General features: G+C 35.6%; 6 protein-coding genes and 1 non-coding gene across 8 annotated transcripts; 4 read left to right on the top strand and 3 right to left on the bottom strand.

Annotated features, from left to right (window-relative positions):
* The first annotated feature begins 476 nt into the window (after positions 1–476).
* Positions 477–6414, top strand: LOC8273106 (RING finger protein 10). The gene is made up of 9 exons (XM_002512795.4): positions 477–798; positions 1145–1191; positions 1407–2648; positions 3494–3582; positions 4041–4143; positions 4226–4330; positions 4701–4815; positions 5454–5648; positions 5851–6414. The coding sequence occupies exons 1-9, from the start codon at positions 609–611 to the stop codon at positions 6003–6005; spliced, it is 2241 nt and encodes a 746-aa protein (XP_002512841.2). The 5' UTR covers positions 477–608; the 3' UTR covers positions 6006–6414.
* Positions 6415–6881: 467 nt separating this feature from the next.
* LOC8273108 lies at positions 6882–9111 on the bottom strand. The gene is made up of 3 exons (XR_007216980.1): positions 8965–9111; positions 7793–8827; positions 6882–7635 (listed from the first exon to the last, which is right to left on the bottom strand). It is a non-coding gene; the product is annotated as an uncharacterized LOC8273108 (transcript).
* Positions 9112–9226: 115 nt separating this feature from the next.
* Positions 9227–13796, top strand: LOC8273109 (sialyltransferase-like protein 1). The gene is made up of 11 exons (XM_048377982.1): positions 9227–9463; positions 9562–9638; positions 9922–10008; positions 10124–10201; positions 10283–10374; positions 10471–10672; positions 11001–11091; positions 11648–11706; positions 12041–12189; positions 12590–12671; positions 12782–13796. The coding sequence occupies exons 1-11, from the start codon at positions 9346–9348 to the stop codon at positions 13157–13159; spliced, it is 1413 nt and encodes a 470-aa protein (XP_048233939.1). The 5' UTR covers positions 9227–9345; the 3' UTR covers positions 13160–13796.
* Positions 13797–14893: 1097 nt separating this feature from the next.
* Positions 14894–15784, top strand: LOC8273110 (light-regulated protein, chloroplastic). The gene is made up of 3 exons (XM_002512799.4): positions 14894–15149; positions 15281–15439; positions 15542–15784. Exons 1-3 carry the CDS (start codon positions 14962–14964, stop codon positions 15615–15617), a joined length of 423 nt encoding a protein of 140 aa, XP_002512845.1. The 5' UTR covers positions 14894–14961; the 3' UTR covers positions 15618–15784.
* A 1056-nt stretch (positions 15785–16840) lies between these two features.
* On the top strand, positions 16841–19481 carry LOC8273111 (putative pentatricopeptide repeat-containing protein At2g01510). Its single transcript, XM_015715292.2, has one exon. The coding sequence runs from the start codon at positions 16988–16990 to the stop codon at positions 19445–19447; it is 2460 nt and encodes an 819-aa protein (XP_015570778.2). The 5' UTR covers positions 16841–16987; the 3' UTR covers positions 19448–19481.
* A 195-nt stretch (positions 19482–19676) lies between these two features.
* Positions 19677–20462, bottom strand: LOC8273112 (uncharacterized protein DDB_G0279979). The gene has a single exon (XM_002512801.4). It carries the CDS (start codon positions 20391–20393, stop codon positions 19809–19811), a length of 585 nt encoding a protein of 194 aa, XP_002512847.1. The 5' UTR covers positions 20394–20462; the 3' UTR covers positions 19677–19808.
* Positions 20463–21873: 1411 nt separating this feature from the next.
* LOC8273113 (aspartokinase 2, chloroplastic) lies at positions 21874–27158 on the bottom strand. Of its 2 annotated transcripts, none has more exons than XM_015715295.3 (14): positions 26867–27158; positions 26218–26695; positions 26037–26119; positions 25910–25950; positions 25640–25794; positions 24864–25013; positions 24643–24738; positions 24262–24378; positions 23694–23813; positions 23525–23617; positions 23318–23440; positions 23018–23134; positions 22491–22553; positions 21874–22276 (listed from the first exon to the last, which is right to left on the bottom strand). In XM_015715295.3, exons 2-14 carry the CDS (start codon positions 26620–26622, stop codon positions 22178–22180), a joined length of 1662 nt encoding a protein of 553 aa, XP_015570781.2. In that variant the 5' UTR covers positions 26623–26695; positions 26867–27158; the 3' UTR covers positions 21874–22177. The 2 variants fall into 2 exon arrangements, with proteins under 2 accessions (XP_015570781.2, XP_015570782.2); XM_015715296.3 differs by having other exon boundaries at positions 23324–23440; positions 26867–27149.
* Between the last annotated feature and the right edge of the window lie 172 nt (positions 27159–27330).

Below are 27330 nucleotides of genomic sequence, written 5' to 3' on the forward strand. Positions count from 1 at the left end.
AAACTTTATTGTGTTTAAATATAAAATGTGTGAAAAATATATATACATATAAACAATTTTATAACTATTTTTACTAATTCACAATTATTATTCTTTTAATAAATATATTTAACTTATAATATTATTTTTTTCTTGTAAAATTTTAAAATTATTATCATAAAATATTCTAAAATAAATTAAAAACAAATATTATTATAAAATTTTAAAATAATTAAATAAAATTACTAAAAAATTTAAAATTTGATTTATTATTACGAAAATCTTACTTTTTCTTTTTGCCATTTTACAATTTATTATTATATTTATTATTATTATTATTATTATTATAAAATATGGTTGGAGAAATTAAAAAAAAAAAACTATCGTTGGAAAAATTGGAAAAAAAGAGGGCCAGAATTGTAAAATCATACCACCGTGACAACCAATATTCGGTGGAGATGCTGGCAGATACCGGTGGCACGGAGAGAGAAGTGAGTTTTTTTTTTTTTTTTTTTATGGTATTAGAAAGAGAAAAGCTTCGGTGGCCATAATAAGAGTGTGGAGTCGTGGAACAAAGCGAACACAAACGCGCCCAACTACCAGAACTTCCGTTTCTTTTTTAAAATTTCATGTCCATCTTGCCCATCGAATCTCAAGGTTCCACTTCGTCTTCTTCCTTCGATTCAATCTCTCAAAACCCTAATTCTTCTAATCATGGCAACATCACTATCTCTTCTCCTCAGTCTCCTTCTTCCCTCTCCCGCCAATTTCACTCTATCCAATTCACCGATCCTCCTCAATCTCCCATCTCTCCATCAGGTTTCTTCTTCTTTTTCTTTTTTCCTCCCTTTATTTCTTTTTCGTTTCCTTTTGGTTCTATCTAGTTAAATTTTTTTCATTTTATGTTTTTGTTTGTTTGTTTTGTTTTGATGGAACCCTAGGGAGTTTATGTGAGTTAGAATTTTGTCTATGGTTGTCAATTTTTTTATGCTTTTGGTTGTTTTTGGTTCCAGTTGCAAGCTACTGTTTGTAACTTAATTATTTGTTTTGTGACTTAATTGCATTGAATCGCTGTATTGTTAGTTTTTTTATATATAAAAAAAATTGCTTGGCGATTTTTGGGTTTGCGTGACTAATCTATGTTTAATGCATTGTATAATGACAGGCCAATTCGCTCCAGCTGCAGAAGAATCTGGTGGATCTTCCAAACAGGTTAATGGTTTTTGTGTTAGATTAAGAATCTACACTGCCCTTTCCCATTTTCGAAAATACCCATTAAAAGTTGAATTCTGTAACTGTTTCCACTGTTATTATTTTATGGGCATTTAAATAGAAGAAATTTGAAGTACAGAGTTGAAATAATGATAGAAGCTGTTCTTGTCTAGTGATGTTTAATGATTTAATTTGCTGTTTATATTTTTCTTTAGGTGAATGGATCAAGGACATTAAATGAGAAGAAAAGTTTGCCTCAGCAAAATGGAGAGATACATTCTCAGTCTCGCCTGGATGGTCAAGGGTCCAAAGGGAAAACATCAGGAACTATGTCCTCTTCTCAAGGTCAACAAAGTAACGGTCCTATCAATGGTCAAGGAAGCAGTGCATATTCATCAGGAAGAAGGGCGCAGATGATGAATGCTAACCATTTATTGAATTTTCATTATGATCCAATTTGTCGGCCTAAACCTAGGGCTCCTCCTCCAAGGCGCCAGCAGAAGATAAAGCCTTATAACAAAGATTTGTTCCTTCAGGCTAATTACAAGTTTGTTTTGTTAGATAAAGGGAATTATACACCTGCATCGATGGATCCTGATAAAATGCTTATTTGGGATGATATAATTTGTGTGAGGTATGCCACCCCAGTTCCAGTGCAATGTCCAATTTGTTTGGAATATCCTTTGTGCCCACAAATAACTTCGTGTGGACATATTTTTTGTTTCCCCTGTATTCTTCGGTATTTGTTGTTGGGCAAGGAGGATCATAAAGGTGATTGCTTTAAAAGATGCCCTTTATGTTTTGTGATGGTATCTCAAAAGGATTTGTACACCATCTACATTGAGAATGTGAAGCAGTACAGTGTTGGTAATACCGTAGATTTCATGCTTCTAACAAGACAAAAGGATTCCATTACTCCATCTCTGAAAACTAAAACAGAGAGGGATACTTTTATGAGTTGCAGCGACATCTACAACCCCTTCTCCAAGTTTACATTCACTTCAGATTTAGAGCTGTCTGTCAGAAAAGCAATAGCAGATTTAGATGGTTGGTTAGCCAAAGCAGATTCAGGTCTTGTCGATGACTTAGAGAAGCTTCCATATGTTTGTGCTGCGATGGAGAAATTAGAACAGAGGAAGAAGTACTGGAATGAGCAGTGGGACAGTGATAATAGTAGAAACTACAAACATGCCAACAGCCAGAAACAATCTCAGAAGCTTTTGTCAACTGTAGATGTAAATTGTGCTGATGATGAAGGTGGCAATACTGGAAGTTTAATACGGCCCATTGATCTCAAAGATGAAAATAAGTGGTCAGAGTTCAAATCGGATGCAGTTATGACTGTAGAAGGCCAAGGCACAACTTTTTCTTCCTCGTGCACTGAAAGCAAGAGTTTGCAAAAAATCTCGAATGAATCACGAGACATGAAGGACAGTGACTCTTACTACTTCTACCAGGTTAGGGATATGTAGATTGCATGTTTCCTCATTTGGTGCGTAGTTATTAACTTGTAGCCGTTTAGGTAGTCATATTGCTTAGTTTGACAGTTAATTTAGCAGCCGTTGGGATCATACGAGGAGTTTAATTATAAGCTTGCATTGGTTGCCTTCTCAATGAGGTTTATAAATTGATTTAGCTAGCATGATTTATTGAAGCTGTGCCTAGAAAAGTTTGCTTCTTATTTGTTAAGAGTAACATATATCTGCATGATGTGTTGATTGTCTGTGTATTTTGTTGTTCTCAATTAGATTCAGAGTGGTAATGAAGAAAATGCAACTGAATGTTGACAGTTAAATTGATGTGTACTTTTTACTTGCAAATGTGGAGCCGATAAGGCTTCCTTTTAGTCAGCAAGTTGGTTTTATTCAAAGTGATTGATGTCAAATGAAAATGGACAGAAGGTAGTAACTACAAGAACTGAATTCTACAGTTTAATGAGTCACATCAGTACTTAAATCTTCTTTTTCACTTTTGAAGGCCAATAAATATCAAAGTGCCAGTGCTCTTCTAAGCATGCATTTAGTAAGAAAGTGACTGGGCTTCCTGTTAATTGGAAACTTTGCATGGCCTATGCACTGGGTGCATGACATTTCTTTGATAGTAAGGACAGGTGGTTATACCATAACTAGTAAATACCATGGGTTAACACTCATCACAGTCAGTATTATTATTACTATTTGCTTTTATCTTTTTCACGTATGCTTTCTGTGTGATAATTACATCATCTGTGCCAGTAGTATTATACCAAATTTTTGGAGTTTGAAATCTGAAGTTGCTGTTTTCACTTGTGCTTGGTTTTCAGGCGGTTGATGGTCAGCATCTCATTCTTCACCCCCTAAACATGAAGTGTCTTCTGCAACACTATGGGAGCTATGATATGCTTCCGCACAGGTATGAGTAACAAGTTTTAGTCTCCTCCAAGTCCGTGGATGTGAATGAAAAGGCTATATAAAGACGTGTGGAAGTACAATAAAAAGTAGTACTTAGAAAGAGGGTTGCCTGAGATTGAGATCCTGACCTCTGCTATGAGATGGGTTTTATATCTGTGTTCTACTGGTGCAATGAATTTGTCTAACAATTGGAGCCACGTAAACTCAATAATTAAATTGTTTTCTCAATTCTTTTTACTGTTCGATTTTGCTCTACTTTTATCCCTCTTGTAAATATCTTGGTGAAAGGATTTATCAGAAAAGGAATAGGGAGTCTACTTGAAACTGGGATGGATGCAAAATAGCGTTGTCGTCAAAAATCTTGCTTCTGATTTCTTGAGTGTTGTAATTGGAGCAACTGGAAAATATAGAATGTCATCTTCGATTCCTCTTACTGAGTTAAATATCTGTTAAATGCAGAATAAGTGGAAAAATCTTGCAGTTGGAGGTAGTAACTCAGTCGGAGGCCATGAGGAGGCGCTATCGTTATTTGAGCCATTTTTCTTTGACAACAACATTTCAAGTACCATTTTTTCACTGTTGACTTCTGTATATTTGTCAATTTCATCAGTCATGTAATGGTTATTCAACTTTCCAATTTTCAGCTATGTGAGATTGATCTGAGTGAGGTGCTACCTCCTGATGCCCTGTTTCCATTCATGGATGAGATTAAGAAGCGTGAGAAGCAGAGGAAGGAACTTGCCAAAAAGGTTTGTTCACATAGGTGGTATAGTATCTTGCCTGATTCAAATAAACCTCATATCCTGGAATGAATTGAAGATCTTTTATGCAGCCACTAGTTCCACTGTTATTATGTTCCACATCTTTCATTTTGACCTTAATTATACAACTTGAGTTGTCAACATGTTCTTCTTCTATGGGATGAAAAACCTAAAAGAAGATTGGTATGCTTAGGAATGTGTATGATATTTGTTTGGAGAGCTGATGATTGTATATGCTGGTTAAAAATTTGGATGTTCTGTTCTCAATGGTGATTTTGTTGTTTTTATTTCTCATTTCAGTCAGTTTTGTGTGAAAACGTAACATGAGACCATACTTTTAGAACTGCATTGTTTGTAGGAGCGGAAGGAGAAGATCAAGGCAGAAGCTGCTGCCCATCCTGATTCCATTTTATCTGGTTCTGGACACTCCTTCCTCAATGACTCTCCTAAATTTTCCATGGATGATTTTGAAGGTAATGTTCTGCTGTTTATGTGCAGATTTACGTCATTGTAATGGCAAAATATTTTATGGTGGTATCCATATAGGTTAATAATCAATCTGGTCCCATAAATTGCTAAAGATGAACTCTGGAGTACTTCCATATTGATTGATACTGAACTTCTCCACGGCCTTAAATAGTGTATTTGTCTCCCTGGTTAGCTGCGTTAAATCTTAGGTTAGATGGTCCAACAGAACTAGTGATTATAGACTTCTCCGCAAAATTGTAAATGCACAAAAGCTTAGTTCCTAAATAAGAGAATATCTTACTAATTTTCTTTATCAAAATAACATTGCTGTGGCATCGGAGTTATATTACATCATGATCTTACCAGGATCCATGGTTCTTGGCTTGGCATTTTGTAATGAAGCCTGTCTTTCTGGACTTGTAATTTCTTAAATCTTATTGTTCTTAATTTACATGTTGAGATAGTTCTTTTATCTAAAAGACCATTGTAGAATCTGAATTTTGCAGTCCTGACTGTTCTCTTATCACCGGTTATTTAATATTGCAAATGTGTCCTAGGTGATTGTTGCTGGACTATTTGTATTTAGTGGTTTACTTGTGGCTCCCTCTTTTCTTTCTTCTCTCTTTATATATGTAATCTCCAGCCCTTGGAAGTTCCACTGCAATGCCATCTAGCCCCCCAATGTCATCAAGCCCTCCAGTTGTTGGGGAGAAGATACTGTTTTCGAATGTTACAAGGCTTGGTTTTGCTGCTGGCCACGATTCTCCCACCTTGAAAATTGAGGAAACCAGCGCTCTGCATAGCAACAAAGTGACAAATGATTCTACTGGTGTATCTGGTATTTTTCTAGTTTAATGTTTCTACTCTTTTCTTGGCATGTCTCCCCATGCACGAGATTTTGAATGCCTATGGATTCATACCTAAAATAAACAATGGCACAAACGAATTTTCTTTTTCCCTTTCCTTGTGGCCGTTCAGGCAACTACCTCGAATTTTTTTTCCATCTCCAGTCATGGGATCTTTTTTGTTTATGGATGCAGGGACGAGAAATACAGGTACACCAACATTTGCGAATATAACCTCAAGAATGAATTCTGGAGAAAATTTGAATGTATCTAAGATGAATGAGATTGGAAAGAAAGGAAAGAAACAGAATCGAGTCCTCATGTCCACAGCAGGTGGTAGGCGCTACTGACGTGCAAGCTTATTCTTACAGCTGCACTTTTGTAAATCGTGTTCATTCTGAGAGGTGGATCCTGTGAAATGAAACTCTGAATTAGCTTAGACTACTTGTAGACGGTACTGAGAATAAAATATTGTCAGAAGTGTGAAGGACATTCAAAATGTACAGCTTGAGCTCTTCAGAATTCATCTTGCCATTACCTTTTGACCCATATATTTTGGGCAAGAGATTTGGCGTTTTTCTACCCTAAAAGTCTTGTTTTTTGGAGCTTTGAGGTCTGAATAACAAGATGGTCAGCGCTACTGATAAGGAATTAAGACGAAGGATTATGTTTGGTAGATTTGGTCTACCATGTTAATATATTAAATTAAATGTTAATATGACATAATTTATCAATTGTTATCAAGTATTGATTGTTTTATTTATTATTATTAAATAATTATAATTAAAAATAGATAAATATAAATGTAATAACTAATTAATAAATCATTTAAGTTCGTTTTCCTTTCTAGATGTTCCTATTAAATGGACCGTCCATAAGTTAAATTTAACAAGTGGTGCTTTGTGTAATTGAAACTTGTGCTCATCTGGATTATTATGATTTTAAAGCCGCTTAGCATCTCCAACAAATGTTATTTGTATGTCTAAAATAGTTAAACTTTTTAATTTAATTTATTTTGAAATATGAATGTGTTAATAATATGCTCCATTCTATTTTTATTTATTTTTTATTAATAAGAAATATATAAAAAATTATAGCTCTTAAAGATAAAAAAGAAATAAAAATAAAAAATATATATATTTAAGAATTATTTTCTTTCTCTCTAAATGAAGAACAAATGTGGAAGAAAAAAATGTGACTCTTAAAGGATTTAAAAAAAAAAAAAGAAGATAAATTAAAAGTTTTCTTACTTATAATAGAGAATAACATATAAGACTGCCTTCTAACTAAAGTAGCGCAGCCAGCCACCTTTTCTAAATTGGCTACTATTAACCCAGATTCCTGACAGAACTCTGAAACAATTTCAACAACTTGACATTGATAGTTATTGAAATCGGCAGTCTTCCACCTGCTACTCCAATTCCTGTACTTTGCGCAAATCTTTGCTTTGTTTGGAAATATTTTGTAAAAGAAATTATTCTTTTCACACTTTACCATATGTGAGAACCTAGTTAACTTCAAGTTCAACTTGGTCTTGCCAGCTTCAAACAATCCACAACCAAATGGTAAGTTCTCTTTGATCCAGTGGATCTCATCAATCAATATGGGGTAAGGCTCCAAGTATGTAACAATATTTCACTCTCTGAATCGACATTTTCCAATACAACATACCGCCTAGGCATTGAATCTGTACCATGATATACAGCCCATACTTGGTTTGAAGCAAAATCTTTTGCTGTTCTTTGTTGGTTCAGCAGTTCTGTGTCCGATAGTGGCAGAGATTCAATGGACTGGGCAGGTGTCGCCGAAGGGTTGAGCTTAAACATCCTGTTCGAGAGCTTATCCATCTCTTCATCTGCACAAGTGTATGCTGGAATTCTATGGGAAACATAAATAAGTTTCTTCCTGGAACTTGAAAAGGAGACTCACTAGCATTACCTGTGCTATATACATTTTTCAGTCCCTTTACTTTCACCAAACCTGCCACCAGCATACTGCCTTGATTGGAATATCCAGTTAGAATTCCTACTATTTGCAATGCGCGGCCATTCCTTGCATTGAGATTTGAGCATCATGCTAGTGGTTCAAAATCCCTGTATATTGCCGAAGCCTCTCCCTTTCTGGGGTAAATCTCAACCAGCCCACTCATCTGGAGACATCCTGTGTGAGAATGATGTCGGTTCAACAAGAGTGGTCTGACCCCTATCCACGTCGAATAATCCACAGACCAAAGGCAACCCTGCCTCACACCATTTCTTCCCATGCACAGTATCTGGGACAGGTTTCAACCAGCTGATATACATTCTACAGGGTGATTCATGAACCTTAATCTTAACAATCCGTGCATAGTTTCTAGGCATGCCTTCATCGTCATGAGCAGCCCAGACTTGACCAATTGCAAACTCTTCAGTCCTCGTGACGAAGTTGTGACGATCGTGATCATCACTGCTTGTAGACGTAACATCCCAAGGAAACTTTGCACTAAATCCATCAATTTCCTGTTGAAAATTAGCAGAACCATCACTTGCTTCCTGCGCCCAATTTCCACCACTATGCTCATTAGTGCCTTTAACATTGATAGCATTCAGCATATCACATGGAAACCTAGTATACCTTACTTCAGACTCCTGCCATTTGACAGCTTGAAGGTATTCCTTCGGGGAATCAACAACATGAACTTCCTGCAGGTTTTCAGAACCATAAGATTGCAACCTAATAGCCCGCTTCATATCAAACATAGAGCGTTTCTTTGGATTAGCAAGCACAGAAAATGCATCATGGGTGATTTTCAGAGCTGATGCAGCACAAGGGAAGTTGTCCTTAATTGGGTCTAGAAGTGTGACCAACTTGTTATTTTGGATTTTGATAGCAAACTCAGTGGCCGACGGTGAAACCTCAAGAATCCAGTAGTAGTCAGTGTCACAGCCCAAGAATCCATAGCCCGCCGAGTGTAAGATATCACAGACAGCGATCATCCCAGCAATGTCGTCAAAGGGCGGAAGATAGCACTGAATTTTTAGTAAAATTTTTCTGGCAGCCACATAATCACTGCACATGATCCTTTCTTTGGCTATTTATACGTCTTGAAGAGCCTGAAACATCTTCTTCTGATCCATTATTGGCAAAACTGACCACTTACTCCATATCTTGGTCCACCGTGTTATGCCAAAACCTTATTATTCAAGACAATTGTAACATTGTTATTCAAAAAGTAGGTCATTGTTAAACAATTATAATCTCTTGGAAATCTGAAAATGCAAGAACTCAATTCAAGGAAAAAAGAAAAAGAAGAGAAAGAAAGAAACTTACCTTGTTCATGTGACGAATGCTCTAGCTCTAGTGTTGATCCAAAGCGAAAGAAAGAAGACCCTCCAACTATGTGTTTTGTTTTGGAAGACAAATCCCCGCGCTTTACAAAAGCTGGACCCCCAAGAAAAACGTGTCTAGTACCGACCTGAGCGCGCAGTACTGTATAATGCCACTTGTCACGCAACAGGTCCAAATGACGGACCCAAACGACACCATTTTAATACCCGATGACTAAACGGTGTCGGTTTCCTTTTTCTTACTGGCTTGGCTTTGGCTTATACTCTGGTCTGTGGGACTCTGATCTGTGTTTCTTCTCTTCTCTTTATGCTCTAATCTCTAGTTTGAGTTGAGCCAGAGAGTAGATTAGGAGTAGAGTGAGAAATGAGAGGTCACAAGAATACAAGCGGCGTCAGTAGAAGACCAGCAGTTCTCCATTTAGTCTGCATTGCCGCTTTTCTCTCTCTTTTCGTTTTCGCTATTCAGTCCTCTTTCTTCTCAGGTTTTTCTTTTTCTTAATTCTTTCTAGTTTCTTTTGAAAAACTTTGAAAAGAATCCTAGTTTTTTCATTTTAGTTGATGTTTTCTATAATTTATGCAGGTGATCGAAGCTTAGATCTGTATAAAGAAGAAATTCGTACTTTATCTAATTTTCAATTCTCTGTTCAACAATGCGTGGTTAGCTATTTCAATTTTTCTCTACTTTTAGATCTGAATCTGTTTTTCTCCATTTTTGAAGTAATTGATTCTGAATCTTTTCTTTTTGGCTAGCTTTGAATTATTAAACAATGGACTTTTGAAAAAATTTATGCAAAAATGATGTGAAAAAGCTAGAACTAAAATGGAAGCAATAATATTATTGCTGCTTCTAAGAGTCTTGTTAATGATGTAATTGAAATCTTTAGTGTGTGAATTGAATTCTGTGCTTTTACTGAAATCTTGAAGCTATAAATGAATTTAGGCAAACAGAGGGCTCGGTTTGACGGCACATATCATTGACCATTGCAAGTTAACTCTCAAGTTTCCGCCAGGCACTAACAGCACTTGGGTCTGCTTCTCTCTCTATTCTTCTATTTCAATCATGTCTATGGACTTTTTTATGAAAATCTTTTTGTTAATATTTAGAAGATGCTAACCGCTTTTTTTTTTTTTTTCAATCTCAGTATAATGAGCAATTTAAGATTTTTGAACCACTGGAGTATCATTATGATGTTTGTGATGCAATTCTATTGTGGGAACAGGTTGGTGCTTGGTGTTTATTCATTTAATTAGTTTGTTATCCTTTATGGAAATGATACATTCTAATGTCTTTAGAGATGCAGTATCGTAACATGACCACAGTGCTAACAAGAGAATACCTTGATACTCGGCCAGATGGGTGGTTAGACTATGCAGCAAAAAGGATTGCTCAATTGTATGATTCCTTTTTCCCTTATAATTTTTTCCCCAAAATTCTATGAGTCTCCTGGAATACTTTAAGCTTATATGCCCTGATTTTTTTGGGTTGCAGAGGAACTGATAAATGCTACAATCAGACTCTTTGTGAGGAACATCTTAATTTGATTCTACCAGCAAAACCCCCTTTCCGTCCCCGGCAGTTTAAAACCTGTGCAGTTGTTGGTAACTCAGGAGATTTACTAAAGACAGAGTTTGGAAAAGAGATTGATAGTCATGATGCTGTTATACGAGACAATGAAGCCCCCGTTAATGTGGTAAACTGGAAATAGTAGGGGCTATTAATTCAAACCTGAATGTTGCATTGTTTCCAAATGAACCAACCAACCCCAGTCTCTGGCCAATTGTTTCCCTTTTTTTTTTCTCCTTATTTTATTTGAGTATTGTGTCAGCACAAGGATTGAATAGTTTCTAAAACCCCATCCTCAGTCTTTATTGCAATTGTATTTCAATGTGGCCATTTCATTATTTTGTCTTTTAATTTGTTGCATATAGAGGTATATTAGGGTCTCCTCTGCCTTCTTTTGGTAGCTGTGGTTAGTAATTTTGTGCAAGTGCTCATGTCACCTTCTGATTTTTGTGCAGAAATATGCCAAGCACGTGGGGCTAAAGAGGGAATTCCGCCTTGTTGTTAGGGGTGCCGCTCGTAACATGGTTAAGATTCTCAATGGATCTAGTGAGTTTTCATCTTGGTTTCACACTGCAACTGATTTATGTAGTTTATTGTTATTTCTTAAAATAACGAATGTATTTATGAGGCTCAGTGCTGGCAAAGTTGCTACCATAGTCTTCTATGTATGGTAGCTTCTATATTGAGGACAATCAGATGTGACCCATTGATGTGGTTATGCTTTTCTTTAATCAAAAGGCAAACATTCATTGTTAGCCTTACACATAATTTTAGAATGGAAGAACCTAGTTCAGAATGCAGACTGAAGTGTTTTCCTTGCTAGCTAGGATAAAACAGAGAGCTCTTTTTTCTTTTTCACTTGGAAGGTGGAGTGGAGGAGAAGAAGGTTTAATTGAATTCTGGCTTTAGTTTGTCTCAAGTATGATAGTACAACTATAAGAACCAATCTCTTCACATTCCCACATATTACTTGTTCTATACATTTGTCGCCGGATTTTCGTGTCATTTCATTTGATAAAGATGCATGTGTATTTTCACTTTTGATCTTATTCAACGAGTTCGAAAGGCAATGCCAAATTCTAACAAGTTTTTTCTGCTGCAGCGGATGAAGTACTTATAATCAAAAGTGTAACCCACAGAGACTTTAATGCCATGATAAAGGTAAGTATGGCATCTAAAAGCCAGCTTTATCATGTTTATGCATGTAAATAGTTTGTTATGGGAAATGGTTGAATATGCAGTCAGCTTTCATGCTGGATTGCCTGAACAATGGTTTTGTCATTCATAAGATTATATGCATGGCCTACAGAATCTTTAGTGTGGTTCATTCCAATCAATCAAAATAGATACCGCCTCAATCATTCTTTTACATTATTGCTTCTTCAGTTTTCATAGTAGGTCCGCTGGCCAAGAATATTATGGCTTTCAGTAGTCTGATTAGATAACCTAACCTTTCTTGAAAGCACCTAATATTCTTGTAACATTTGCATTACAGAATATTCCCAATCCTGTTTATCTCTTCCAAGGAATTGTGCTACGCAGAGGTGCCAAGGGAACTGGAATGAAATCTATTGAACTAGCACTTTCGATGTGTGACATCGTTGACATATATGGGTTCACAGTTGATCCTGGCTATACTGAATGGTAAACTTAATTTTCAAATCTGCGATGTTTGTTGCTTTATCCTCACTCACATGTTATAAATGTTCTCGCAGTTCTGTCTAAATTTTCTGTTAAGATATAAGCCCTTTATTTTTATGTTTTTTTATAGTCATCTATGAAGTTTCTCAAAAGTCTAAAGTGGGTAGGAACAAGAGAGTTAGAATATCTAAAACATTAGGTGTCTGAAAGTCGTGTAATTATTTTCTTTCTTTTCTATGTATGCAACATTTTAAATAAGTTGATGTCTTTATATCTTTAAGGCTTTAAGAAATTTCTCATAATCGTCTTCTTTCTTTAATTAACTTCAGGTTTTCAAAATGTGCATAGGAGATGCTGCCTTCTGTCCCCTGTTTGCTAACTGCTGTTGTAATACTTCTTGTAGGACGCGATACTTCTCTACTCCCAGGAAGGGGCACAATCCGCTTCAAGGACGTGCATATTATCAGCTCCTAGAATGCCTTGGTGTATGACTATGTTTTCCTTTTACGGCAAATAGATAGCAATATTTTATCCTTTGCGTAATATTTGTGTCAAGCTATTTAACTTAACTGTTTTTTATGGCTTATATTTTCAGGTTATTAGGATTCATTCTCCCATGAGAGCCCAGAGGAAACAAGACTGGTCAGATGTGCCAAGTCGAGAAATGATAAGCAGAGCTCACGCTGCTGCTTTGCGCTTAAAGAGGGGTCAGGGTCCGGGACAGTTTGGAAGTTGCAAGGTGTGGGGAAATATAGACACTAACAACAATGGGCCCATCTCAGGATCTTCAGATATGAGTGAGGTCAGGAAGTACTCAAATTACAACAAATGGGAGGTCATGCCATTTGAGAGTCTAAGAAAGGAAGCACGTGATCACTTTGTCCAAATGGAAGGTGTCTCTCTATACAAAATGGATGGCAATAAATTGGATGATCTGGTATGTGTGAGGCATTCATCGAAATCTGAGGTATGAACATCTGCGACCGCAACTGTTTTATGTTTGCCCTTCAGTAGGTTGCAAGAAGGCAGAATTTTCTGTTGGTCACAATCGAGTTGGCATGGACTTCCACTGGGATTGGTTTCTTGGATGATGAATCTATTAACTCAACATTTCTGCTACAAGTGATTAAACATTTATCAAGTGTTCCCAGAAAAAGTTGTGAAATTCAGAACCTACTTTAGCAACAAGGAGAAAATGCTATGAAATATACTAACCACTGTACAACATTACTGAACCCCTCTTCACAAATTGTCTTTTAATTTTTTTTTCCTACTTATTCATGTGGGCTAGAGAGTCAAAACCTGCTCGCTTTCTGAGGATTCTTCTAAAAGATTACAAGAAGGCACTTAGCTATTCTTTTTAGAGTTTGACATGCATACTACTGCTGCGCTTGAATGGCTTTCACATGTATACAAGAGAGGTGGACGTGAGTGATCTGGTCTTAGATATTTTCTTCTGGAGCCATATTTGTTTAATTGTTATTATTATTTTTATTATTATTGATAGAATTGCTTTTATCTTTTTAAAATCATTAGATTTGTTATCATGTAATAACATATTGATGATATTGGTGTTGTGTGTGCAATTTATTTATCCATTTCTTTTTCAAGTTGCAATTATATAAATTACTTTGTATTCCCTTAGATTTTAAAAGTTGAAAGTAGTGATTTAAAATAATAATAATAATAAATGATAATTAGATTTATTAGACCAGATCATTTTGTACAATATAGTTTATACTTGAAACAATGGGTTGATTACAGGTAAGAGGAAGACCCATAAACTTTCTGAATACACTACACTTTGCACGATCTTAATCATCTCTAAAATCATTATTGATAGGTTACCATTTTTTTTAAAGTATCTATACACAATTAAGTCTTAACATACTTACATTTAATCTAAATTACTCAATCAGTGAAAAGAATTAAACCTAAGATTAAAGTTATCCTAAATTATAGCCAATTTAATATTTTCATAAAAATGATTACCAAAATATCATATATACTTTGCGATCACAATGCAATCACATTACAATATTTTCACACTTAAATATATTAGTGTCACGAGTGATGGCATTTTTGTTTAAATAGCCAAAGCTTTATGATTCTACAAAGCCATTTGCATGCAATTTTGGTTTATAGAAGAACATATAACCCTGAATGACTATTAATCTAAAAGAACTTCTGTTGCACCAAAATTTTGTTGAATGCAGCCAGAGGATTTGTTTGTTTTAGTTAAGTTAGTTTGATCCTTTCTGCTTTAATAAAAAGGTAATTGTAGCTAAATTGTTCTGATTTACCAAACCAAATAAATAAATAAATTGTAATTCTATCCACTTTAGCTGTGAACAAGAATTTGATTAATATTATTGCTAGCAAACAACATCACTCCAGAAAAGCTTTATAAAAATCAAAATAAAGATAGACATACTCCATAAATGTATAATTATGTTGCTTCTCTCTAATTATAAAATCTTGGCTTAGCCATGAACTATATGCATTGATCCTTTCAGTAAATGACAAGGCAAATACAGACATTCTTACAGATAAATATCTTGAACATTGGAAAAGAAAATATCTCCTAGTTGATTGGAACCTGTTAAAACTTCTCCATCTCTCTTACAAAACATCAAGAAGAAAAAGTAACCCTTATCCAATAATACACAAATATCTTGCTCTTACCTGATCTATAAATTGGTACCCACTCTTTGTACCTGTGAATTAACCAAAACCAATACCTGCCATTATTTTTTTTCCCGAAACATTATCAAGATGCAGGCAGCTTTGAGCATTGCACCTCCTGTTTTCCCTGTAAAACCCTCCAAGAACTTGTCACAAGTGATATTATCTCCACCACAGTTGGGCGCTTCATCTCTTGCTCCTCGTGCCTCTCCAATCAAAGCAGCATATGCTACTGTCGCTTATGACACATCCACAGTTGATTACAGCTCTGTCATCTCGTAAGCTATTAATTTTCTCCTTTCAATCAATATTTTTTACTTAACCTGAATGCATGAGTGTTTCTTTGAACTGGGTTTCACTTTAAAGTATGAGCTCATTAGGGTTTACTGACACAATGTTCCTCCTGCAGTGTGTTTCCAGCAGAGGCTTGTGAAACCCTAGGTGGAGATGCATGTTTGGCAAACATATTTCCTGAAGTAAAGCTTGAGGCTAGAAACGACGCAGCAGCCGCTAGAATTGCTTCAGAGCCCATTGAAAGAGAGTATCTTGAATACAATGATGCAAAGACGTAATACCTCAAGTACCCTGCAGCAGTGTAGAACTTCTTTTTGTTTCACGAGTAGATTTTTGTGCATGGATGTACTAATTAATGATGATGTTGCTTTTGCAGGGTTTTCTGCGCAGAGGCTTGTGATGATCTCGGAGGAGAATTCTGTAGCCGTGAGTATCAGAGAGGAGTGTACTAGAATTTGAAGATAGATATGTCCAGGAAATCTAGGACTTTAAGATAAACGCTTATTTTGCTTTGAATGTATATATATATATACATCAAGCTATTTCCCATGCTTGACTATGTAATATAATTGCGCACGAATTCAGTAATAATGATATCTGCGAACACTTATATAACTAACTCCAGCTGAATAAAATCTTTCCAAGAAACAAAGTGATAGAATGATAAATGAACACTTCGAAAGAAAGAGCAAATAGACCGATAATTACACTATAAGAAAAAAGAGCTTATTAAGGTTTCAATTTCGTCGCTAAACAGAACTCGCGACCGATTCAGTATGATGGTAAACTATTTGTCGTTAAAAGTTTAGTGACGACAGCAAACAGTCTATCGCCAATAAGAGACTTTGCGTGGATTTCGGTCGCTAAAAAAACATAGCAACGGACTGAGTCCATTAGTAACCAGAAATTCATCGCTAATTGACAAGGAATTAGCCTGTTGCTTATATTCAGCGGCCTATTTTATGCATCTTAACCGTTTGAATTTGTAACATAACGTGAAATTAAGTATCAAAATAGGAAGAAAACATGTCTTATTTCTTTAATTAATTGATGATCGATCTCGAAGAACTGGGCAATAGACATATGACCAAAAAAACATAAGAAATAAATATACGAATCGCTTTAAAACGAGAACTCCCGCCAACACAAGCATTATTCATATACTGGAACCTCCTTAGCTTTACAAATTTTTTTCTTCTTTTTTCTTTTTTATAGAAAGGTTCAAATCTGAAATTTTATTTATAGGAGAAAGCTTAATTGTTCATTTTCTTTAATGCTTTTTATTTTAATTTTGGATGGATTTTTAAGTCTAAGAAATGCATCTTTTTCATGTTTAGCATTTGATAAGTAAGAGATTTGTAGGGAATGAGCTTTCTCTTGTGACATGCTTGATGAAGCCAATTGTGGACATGCTCATGCAATTTCTTTATAATGTTTTCTAGAAAGCAATTATGACAAATATTGTCATTATTCTAAACATTTTACTTATATTTTTTATATTTCAAGTAATTTCAAATTCCATTTGAAACAAAACGTAAAAATATTATAAGTTAAAATCATTCGATAAAACATTTTAATAAGTAAACAGTCTTTTGTTTATTTATTAGATTAAATGTTAACAAAATTCAGTAATTTTAATTTTATTAAGAATTATTTTAAGAGATTATATTCTTTTATAATATTTTGAATATATCTCATTTATTTTTAATTACTACTAATTAATGTATGTATCTTGATGAGTGAAATATTAGAAGAGCTTTGAACCAATTTTGACCTTTTAAAGATGCAAGTGCGCGCTTAATTAACGACCATAACCGTTCATATGAAATTACCACACAGACAAATTCCATTTAAAAATCTTGCTTCTCTCTCGGCCTCTCAACCCCAAAACAAATCCTATCATAATGCCGGAATCTTTATCGATGCCCGAATCGTCAAAACGGGTTTCAACCCAATTACTTCTCGCTCCAATTACCAGGTCAAAAGCCTTCTTCAAAGAGGCCAATTATCCGAAGCACGCGACCTGTTCGATCAAATGCCTCACAAAAATACAGTCTCAGTAAATATGATGATTTTGGGTTACGTTAAAGAGCGTAATCTTTCTATCGCTAGGGAGCTTTTTGATAGCATGGTTGATCGTACTGCTGTTACTTGGACAATTTTGATTGGTGGGTATTGTCAGTTTGATCAATTTAGTGAAGCTTTCAAGCTTTTCTCTAATATGATTAGGGATGGTAAGAAGCCTGATTATGTAACATTTGCCACTCTATTGTCGGGATGTAATGATCCGGAAATGACCAAAGAATTATTCCAAGTTCATACGCATGTTGTTAAACTGGGGCACGGTTCGGCTGTTATTATTTGCAATTCACTGGTTGATTCTTATTGCAAAATGCATCGATTAGATTTAGCTCATCGGATATTTAAGGAAATGGTTGAAAGGGACTCTGTTACTTATAATGCATTGATAACAGGATATGGAAAAGAAGGATTGAATGAAGATGCGATAAGGCTTTTCACCGAGATGCAAAATTTGGGGTTTGAGCCTTCGGATTTTACCTTTCAAGCAGTTCTATGTGCTTGTATTGGTTTAGATGATATAATATTTGGGCAACAGATTCATGGTTATGCAGTGAAGATGGGTCTTGTCTGGAACGTGTTTGTGGGGAATTCATTGCTTGATTTCTACTCAAAGCATGATTGTGTAAATGATGCCTGGAAACTTTTCAGTAAGATGCCAGAGTTGGATGGTGTTTCTTGTAATGTGATGATCACTGCTTATTCATGGATCGGACAGTACCGAGAATCTATTGATCTTTTCCGCGAGCTGCAGTTCACAAAATTTGAAAGGAGGAATTTTCCTTTCGCGACCATGTTGAGTATCGCAGGGAATACTCTAGACTTGCAAATGGGTCAGCAACTTCATTCCCATGCCATTGTGACTGGTGCTGATTTAGAAGTTCTGGTAGCAAATTCTTTAGTTGACATGTATGCTAAGTGTGGAAGATCTGAGTATGCTGAAAGGATATTTGTGAAACTGAGCAGTAAAAGCACAGTTCCCTGGACAGCCTTGATCTCTGCTAATGTTCAGAAAGGACTTCTTGAAGAAGGTCTAAAACTGTTCAATGAGATGCGGAGAACCAATGTAAGTGCTGATCAAGCTACTTTTGCCAGTGTCTTGAAAGCCTCTGCAAATTTGGCTTCAATATCATTGGGGAAACAGCTACACTCTTACTTAATTAGATCAGGTTTTTGGTCAAATGTATATTCTGGAAGTGCACTCGTGGACATGTATGCAAAATGCGGGTCTGTAAAAGAGGCAATTAGAACTTTTAAGGAGATGCCGGGAAGGAATGTAATCTCTTGGAATGCATTAATCTCAGCTTATGCTCAAAATGGGGATGGTGAAGCCACTCTTAAATCATTTGAAGAAATGGTTCTGTCAGGTTATCAACCAGATTCAGTAAGCTTCCTTTCCGTTTTATCAGCTTGCAGCCATTGTGGACTAGTTGAAGAAGGATTGCAATACTTCAGTTCCATGACTAAAGTCTACAAACTTGTTCCAAAGAGAGAACACTATGCGTGTGTGGTTGATATGCTGTGTAGAAGTGGACGTTTTGACAAGGCAGAGAAGTTGATAGCTGAAATGCCTTTTGAACCCGATGAGATAATTTGGTCATCAGTATTGAACTCCTGTAGGATTCATAAGAACCATGATTTGGCAAAACGAGCAGCAAACCAACTCTTCAATATGGATGTGCTTAGAAATGCTGCCCCATATGTCACCATGTCCAATATCCTTGCCGCAGCAGGTCAGTGGGACACTGTTGGGAAGATAAAGAAGGCCATGAGAGAGCGCGGACTCAAGAAACTTCCAGCTTACAGTTGGGTTGAAATTAAACACAAGGTTCATGTATTTTCAGCAAACGATAAGCAGCACCCACGAATGAAGGAAATCTTACAGAAAATCGCTAGGTTATCAGAACATATGGAAAAGGAAGGATATGTGCCTGATGCAAGTTGTACTCTTCACAATGTAGAGGAAGACCTCAAAATCGAGTCATTAAAGTATCACAGTGAACGCTTAGCAATAGCTTTTGCACTGATAAGCACACCAGAGGGATCACCAATATTGGTGATGAAGAACTTAAGAGCCTGTACAGACTGCCATGCTGCAATCAAGGTTATATCAAAAATAGCTAGAAGAGAAATTACCGTTAGAGATTCAAGCAGGTTTCACCATTTCAGAGATGGATTCTGCTCCTGTAAGGATTACTGGTAAAGCTTAAAAGACTAAAGCAAATTGTTTTTCTCTAGTTTGTACTCAACAATTCATTATCCTCTTTCAAAGATAAAATTTTGGGAAAACGAATCCGTCCTGACAAATTTATGGACACAACAGGAGACAAGTTTCAATCAAATTGTACAGTTTCAGATATGAGTTCTTATGGGGAGAAACTCCTATTATTCCAAACACAATTCAAGAATTAATTCTGAACAAGTTGACAGACTTATAGAAACAAAAATTCATTAATAATTAAAATCCAAAATCTTAAACTCTTACAGCTATCCATATTGATAGCACCAACAAAACTCAACAAACAAAACCCAAAAAACATTTAAAATGTAAACCCCAGTAGTTATCATATCTTCTTATTTCTATTGACAAGATCATCAGGAACAAGCTTAAGCAATTTCCTATCCTTACTCTTAGAAATCTTCTTCAAAGTCTTAGGATTAGTAATCTTTTGCAACTTAGTGCCGGACTTCAATATATTCTCCTGTTTCTTCTTCTCTCTCTCCTCTCTTTGTTTCCTTTTCTCTTGCTTATTCCTCCTTATCTCCTCTTTCAACTCATTAATTCTCTCTCTATACGCTTTCTTTATCTCCTTCTGCCTTTCCCTCTCCTCGAACGTCGTGCCTTTTACGCTCACGTGCTTCGCCGACGCTCTCTGCTTTCTCACTTGTTTCCACTTCCGCCCCGACGCTCTTCCTGCTATTACGCCGTCGTATGTTGGATTTCCATACACCGGTTTGTTAGGGTTTTCTGTCGACTCTAAAGCTGACCGTTTCGCTGGTGGTGGAACAACTGTGCTTTCGTCGATTTCCATTGATGCGTCGTCGTTTCCGGACTGGGACTGGGACTGGAACTGGGATTCGCGTTTCCTTTTGTAGGTTTTGCCTCCGAAGCCTTCGTCGAGACATCGGAAATCGATAGTACAAGCCATGGTTAGTTGATGGCTTCGCTTGCAGCTGTGGGTGGATTGAGAAACCCTAAAAAATAAAAGAGAAGAGAAAAGGTTGGGCTTGTATCCAAGTATTAATAGGGAACGAGGGTCGGGTTATGGGTAAGAGGGTCGGGTTTTTGGCATTATTTTACCTTTTCTGGACAATTATTGTATATCTTCTGTATATTTTGCATTACACTACTTACTCTTTTATGTTTAAATATATACTTTATTTTATAATTTTATACTAAATATTTTTCTATCAAAATTTCAGTTAAACATCTATTTAAACAAAAAAAATATATATATTAAACTGGTTATATTAAATATTATTTATCACTTAAATGTTTTATTTAATATATAAATTACCCTTTTTCAAGAGATTTATTTTTGTGTTGTGTTTATGAAATGTTAAATCTTCCAAATTAGATTAACCATGACATCTATTTCCAAATTAAATTAGTTTGAGTAGAGTATGCTATTAGCTGTGCTGATAGAAAAGCACAATTTGATATGAGTACACTATTGGATCCGTTGATATAATTGTGAAATTTGATCCATTGGAATAATTTGCACAATTGCACATAGAAGTATTTGAAAAAAATAGCATAGTGATTAAATGTGAATCTAAAATGTTATATACAAAAGTGGTTGATGTAAATTTAAGTTTTTTTTCTTTTGAAATAATCTAAGTTTTCTTCTAAGGAGATGCTAAAAATGTTCAGTGTGCTATTAAGTGTTGAAAAAGCATATTTTTATTTTATTTTTTTTAATCTATTGGAGTGATTTTTTAATTTTTAATTTTTGAAAAATCATGTATTTTATACAAATAATTTTAAAATTCAGAAAATAAAATTAAAATTTTAATTTTAATTTTTCTGACCTCAATGTCAAACATGATTGTGTTAGTTGAATTTATCTGCTAATCACTGTTTTAGTTCTGAATGCGTAGATCATGTTTAAAATTTCTTTTTAATTTTTATTTTGAAGACAGTCCTAAACGTCCAAAAAACATAGGAATTCAAAGAGTCAAAACATGTTAATGTTAAAATTAATGTTGTAAGATTTTAATTTATTTAATTATTTTAAGAGAGCAGATTCCGAGCTAATTTGAATTTTAGATGGAGTTAAAAATATAAGTTTAGAGGTTTATTTATTGAATAAAATTAAAATTGGACCTCCAACGGGGCAACTCTTTCCATATACGAAAAGAGGCGCAACCATTTGTGGCCTTCCTCAATTAATTCCTCTTAAAGTAATAATTTCAAGTTTTCTATCTCCAAAAATACAGATACATACCATGGCTCAATAATTTGAAGAACCCTATTTGCCATAATTTTTCACGTCAAATTTTTAGTCTAAAGCTATAACATTACCCCAATACTATCATATCATTTGGATAATGCCATGTGGATATCAATTGTTCAAAAAAAGTATAGATAAATATGCTTTTCAGAAATAAAATGTTACGCAGACAGAATAGGAAAATGGATATATGCATAGCACTACTCTTTAAGACAATTGAATACAATAGGACTCAACATTTAATCACACCCACTCCTGGGAGGACCTCTTCGTAACAAAATTAAAATATTCCAATTACAGTGAGGTCATATTGCCACATGCTAATCTCGCAGGATGGGAAGGGAAGAATTCCCTAAGCATGAAGAAAAAGAATCAGATAATGAATTTAACATTGAGCGAGGACTACCATGGTCATAGGATATGGAGATGCAAATCGATTAATTACTTGGTCGTTGAGGTAGATTAATAGCTTAACCTTCTCAATTTAATTCCGAGATGTCGCTTTCAAAAAATGTTTCGTGGAGAGACCTGACGCATTGCTCTGCTTCGTCATCATTCACAATCAATGAGATATTAACCTGCTTGGCAAAACCAGATCACATAGCAGTTAGTAATCAAAAATTTCAGAGAGAAGAAAATTGCTCCACACCAGGGCTTGTACAAGCACCTGATGCACCACATAAGTGACTACCGGAGCCATGAACGAGTGCAGTGTCTAAAGGTGGTGCTTATAGTGTTTGCAATAGCAATGATATAATACACAAGCAAAGCCTCCAAAAGAGTAGGTAATACCTTAGATGCACCTTGAGATATCATTTGAACATTAACACCATTGGTTCGGAGAACATTGAATACCTGGCATAGCAGGATACCAATAAATAAACAAGGAGGGAAAAGAAATAGCCAGATAAGAATAATCCAAAGGAACAGCAATGATTGTGCGAAAGTATGTTCATATGGCTATATATCTATCTGGTGACTGAATCCTATCTTTCCATTAAGACAACTTCTAGGCAATGCATGCCAGGCAAGTCCCATTGACAAGAATGCCTGCATTGCAGCCTTATGCAAGATGAGATGTATATCAACAAAATTAAAAAAAAAAATTATAAGAAAAAGGAATTAATTTCTTATAAATAAATATTGTCCACAAATTTTCCATCGACTTTTAATATAGAGCCATCCATTCAATCAAAATATGTGTCACGACGAGTGGCTACAAGGCATCTATAACATACAGGATTAAGAAAGTAGCATACATATCACTCTAAATCTAGTGAGTTCAGATAATAATTGTAAGCAGTGCAATAGAGTACCACCTTCTCCAGTATCAGCGATGATCTCTGAACATTCCCAATCAGAGAAATAATTGACCGATGCTGAAGAAGATTGACTACGGCAATTTTCTCAAGCTCCTCCAGAACATGGTCAAGTTCCTGAACAGAAGAAGACAAAAAAAATATAGTACAACAGATTGCATGTCAACATTGGATGAAAATGTGAAATCCTGCTTCAAATTACAATCCTCTACATTGAATGCCTGCTAAAGTTGCATTCTAAATGAAGTTAAAGAAAACTCTCAACAACTTGAGAGTACAAAAGCATAAATAAAACCATACGCTTGCCTGCTGAATGAGTTCCCTGCTCCAAAGCTTTGACGGGTCTAGTGTCAAGGAAATACTGACTTCACTAGTAGCTACAACATCCACCGATATGCCCAAATCTTCAAAGATCGAAAACACCTGATTAAACAAAATGTCTTATAAGTTATAGAAGTTGAGACCTCACAGGACAAGAAGATTGAAAACAAATTTTAGCCTTCTTACCTTGGCAAGAAATCCGAACTGACCAAGCATACGAGTGCTAACAATATCCAACATAGTCACATTACGTTTTAAAACAATGCTAGTCAGTACTGCCTGAAATAGGAGAGAGAAGATTAAAGTGGTTTGAACATGTCCACAATAAAATCATGTTGCTTATTCCAATACAAACCTTACTCATATCCCGTGCCCTGGTGATGAGAGTTCCAGGAGCATTTGGGTTGTAAGAATTCTTAACCCTAACAGGGATATCACCCTCCCTTGCAGGTCTCATGGATTGAGGATGCAGGACCTGCAGAAGGGTCAAAAGAACAAGGTTAGATAAGTTACACACTGGCTAACTACATCTCCCAACATCAAAGTTTGCTGCCAGTATTATCTGGAGTTCCCATCAATAGACTAGTTATCACACATGTATATGGCTCAATTGACTCCACTACTTTGGCAGAAAGGAATTTCAATCTGGTGTGGTCAAGACAGAATAGGATCATGTAATTTATAGCAGATCAAAAGCACAAAGTCAGTATTTATAAATCAAAAAGTAAGATGCAGTTATACATCAAACTGAACATCAGATCTTGTTATCTTTCCTACTTGAATCTTGGATAAAAGGAATAAAAGTAAGAGAGCAGAGGAGATCACGTGATGACTTTGATGCAAGTTCCAGAAGACAATTGGAATTCAATTAATATAAAGGAGTCACACACTCAACCAAGTCAAATTCTATAGAATAATGATACCTGTGCACCAAAATATGCAAGTTCAGCTGCCTCATCAAATGTTAGGTATGGCACAGGTTCTGCACGTTGATATATGTTAGGATCACATGTCAAGACACCATCAACATCTTTCCACACCTGTAAAAGTATAGAAATTAAAATAACTTTATATTATAATAAAAACACAGGTGCAGAAATGAATTCTAAACATTGTACAACTTTGTTGATAGAAATAATTACATCATTCATTTATGTAAGGAAAAGAATCATCTAGTTTGCTAATAGTTGATGTTACATTTACATGATCATGATTCTCATGTCACACATCTTAATACCAAAAAGTGATTAGAAGGAATAAAGGGAAAAAGAAAAGTTATATGCATACTTTCAATGCCTGCATACCTGAATCTCTCGCAAACCCAGTGCTTTTCCAATGGTTGTGGCAGTCAAATCACTACCACCCCTACCCAGTGTAGTAATGGCGCAAGATCTCCATCCCTAAAATTTGAAATTGCCAAAATATTAAGTACAGCATCATATGAAACTATCCTGAAATTCTCCATTTTAAAGAGTTCATTAATTTCACAAGCAAGATGCCCTAAGCACTTAGCAAGTAGAAAGACCTTCCCAAGGAAGCCGGTAACAATTGGAATTGCAGGATCACTGATCCAGTCCCCATGTAACCTCTTTGCAACAGCTGGATAAGTTGCTTCTAGAATGTCTGCATTTGTAAAGTCATCTGTGGTGATAATACCCATATCAAAGGCATCATACTGCCACAAAAAAGAAAAGCATGTTACTCTTGGCAGTCATCACAGATGCCATTTGTGCTTTCAAGGAATATGAACAGAGGCGCATAAAAGTAATGATAAAAATTATTTTTATTAATTCTTTCGCTCTTCTTATTTGTAAATCAACTTCCATCCAATTTAATCTTCAGTTATCCATGTAAAAGACATACAGTTATAAATAGTCTAGTCTCTAAACATGTTACAACAGCATGTCTGCCAGTAATGTGGAATAATACACAGCACACCACAAGAAGGAATGAATTAATCAATGAAGTCATAGTCCCAACTTTATTCTCACAGTTTAATGATCTACCTTTTTCCCTTTTGTGAATTATAATCTACAGAGATCCAGGAAAAGAAAAATTCGTCAAGTGGCTTTAAACAATAGTTGCATTTTTCTGTAAAATATCATCCTTGAATTTTAGATTATTTATTCCTTTTCTAGATTCATACTCAGATTGCTAAAGTTATTTCTGAAGAGCATAATAACCTACCTGACAGAATAAGAACTATTAGGGAAATGAATTTAACAATTAGTGACAACTATTTCATTGGTATTAAACTAGTCGGGAAAAAGGGAAGGGAGACAGTGATAGCAAAACACTTACTTGGCGGGCTTTTGCCCCAATTTTATTTAAATATGCTGCAAAAATCCTAGTGGACATGCATTCCCCAAAAGAAACTAAATAGTCCCTTGTCCGTGGAGTCAACTCTTTCATCATAGCAATTCCATTCAAAAGCTGCTCCAATTCTTCTAGGTGAGCTGCAAAAGGGAACATGAACAGCATAAGCAATTTTCCACGTTGCCATTCTCCTGTTCACTATAACAACTGTCAAAGCAACAATGCCCCATAGTACAAATGCAGAATAGAACTCACTTGCAACAACTGACTTATCTACTTTAAGCTCTTCGACAGTCCTAATGAAAATAACATAATACAAAGTGAGAAAATTGACTCACAAATTCTTGCTTCAAAACAGTTTAAGAAAATTTATCATTGTTACCTGAGATGCAATTCCTTTATGAAGCTCAACTCATCAATAGCATTTACATTAGTCACACCACAACAAACAGCTTTTTCTCCAGCCTAATAATAATGAAAGCAACAATTTCATAACAAAGTCATTCCTAACAAAAGAAAATCTCAATAAAGAAAACCTAATAAAACAGGACTAGTATATATACCAGTAAAAGCTTGTTAGTTGTCTTTCCCATAGCAGATAAAACAATTATAGGCGTTTCATCAGCGAAACTAAGTATAAGATCAGCAACTTCTCTCATTCTTTCAGCAGAAGCCAAAGACGAACCGCCAAACTTCATTACACATGTGAATTGCTTCTCAGATTCAACATTACCGTCAATGAAACTCTCGCTTTTATTCCTTTCAAGCACATCAATGTTCCGTCCTTCACAGCTGACTCTCAAAACTCTACTTGTACAAGAAGAAAATTTCACACTTTTAAACAGCCCCTTAGAACTCGGAACGGCCACAGAGTTTGCAAACCCAAAAGCTTGGCATTGCAATGCCTTCTTTGGAAAAACTGGATGACAGGCAACTTTACCACCACCAAAATGCAACGCAGCAGCCATAATAAATACAGATCAATCAATTCAAGCTATTTCGACAAATTATGGGAATTGATTTCACCTTCAGGAACTCGATCTGCGTAAAAGAAATTTTAAAAAAAGTTTCTCGTATTGCTTACATAACATCCACTAAAAAGAACTGAACAGAATCAAAAAATGACACTAAAATAGATTCAAGAACGTGTAAATGAAAAGGAAAAAGAGTTTAGAATCTTTAAAAAGATTAAGAAAACGTTAAAGAATATACCTTGGACCGAGCTCCGAAGAGAGAAGTAAATGTAGCAGTTGGCTAATAAAGAAATGGAGAATCGAATGATAGGGTTTACTTTTGAGCGAATTCGAGATTCCGTCAAAGAAGAAGAAGGAACTTCCTTGGCGGCTCAGAAGAGAAAATGTGTTGTTTTGGGTCCTGAAATGAATCGATTTAACGGCGGCGCTTCTTCCTCTTCTTTTTTCTTCTTTTATTTTGAACGTGGAAACGTGTTTTCAGTTTTTGTTTTGTGCTAATTTTGGAGGGTAAACAAAACCCTCTTAAGTCTGTCAAAGTTAACGGTTAGGATTTTGAGATTGGGAAGTATGGGGTGGCCCATTGTGGGGTTTAGATTCTTGGGACGTCGAGATTTGAGAGAATCAGTGCTGTGGAGATCCAACGGAGGAGAGATTTTTGTTATGTGGCTGTGATCGATTATGGAATTTCGAGGACACTTCTTG

Source organism: Ricinus communis, chromosome 8 (genome assembly GCF_019578655.1).
Source record: "Ricinus communis isolate WT05 ecotype wild-type chromosome 8, ASM1957865v1, whole genome shotgun sequence".
Lineage (NCBI taxonomy): Eukaryota > Viridiplantae > Streptophyta > Magnoliopsida > Malpighiales > Euphorbiaceae > Ricinus > Ricinus communis.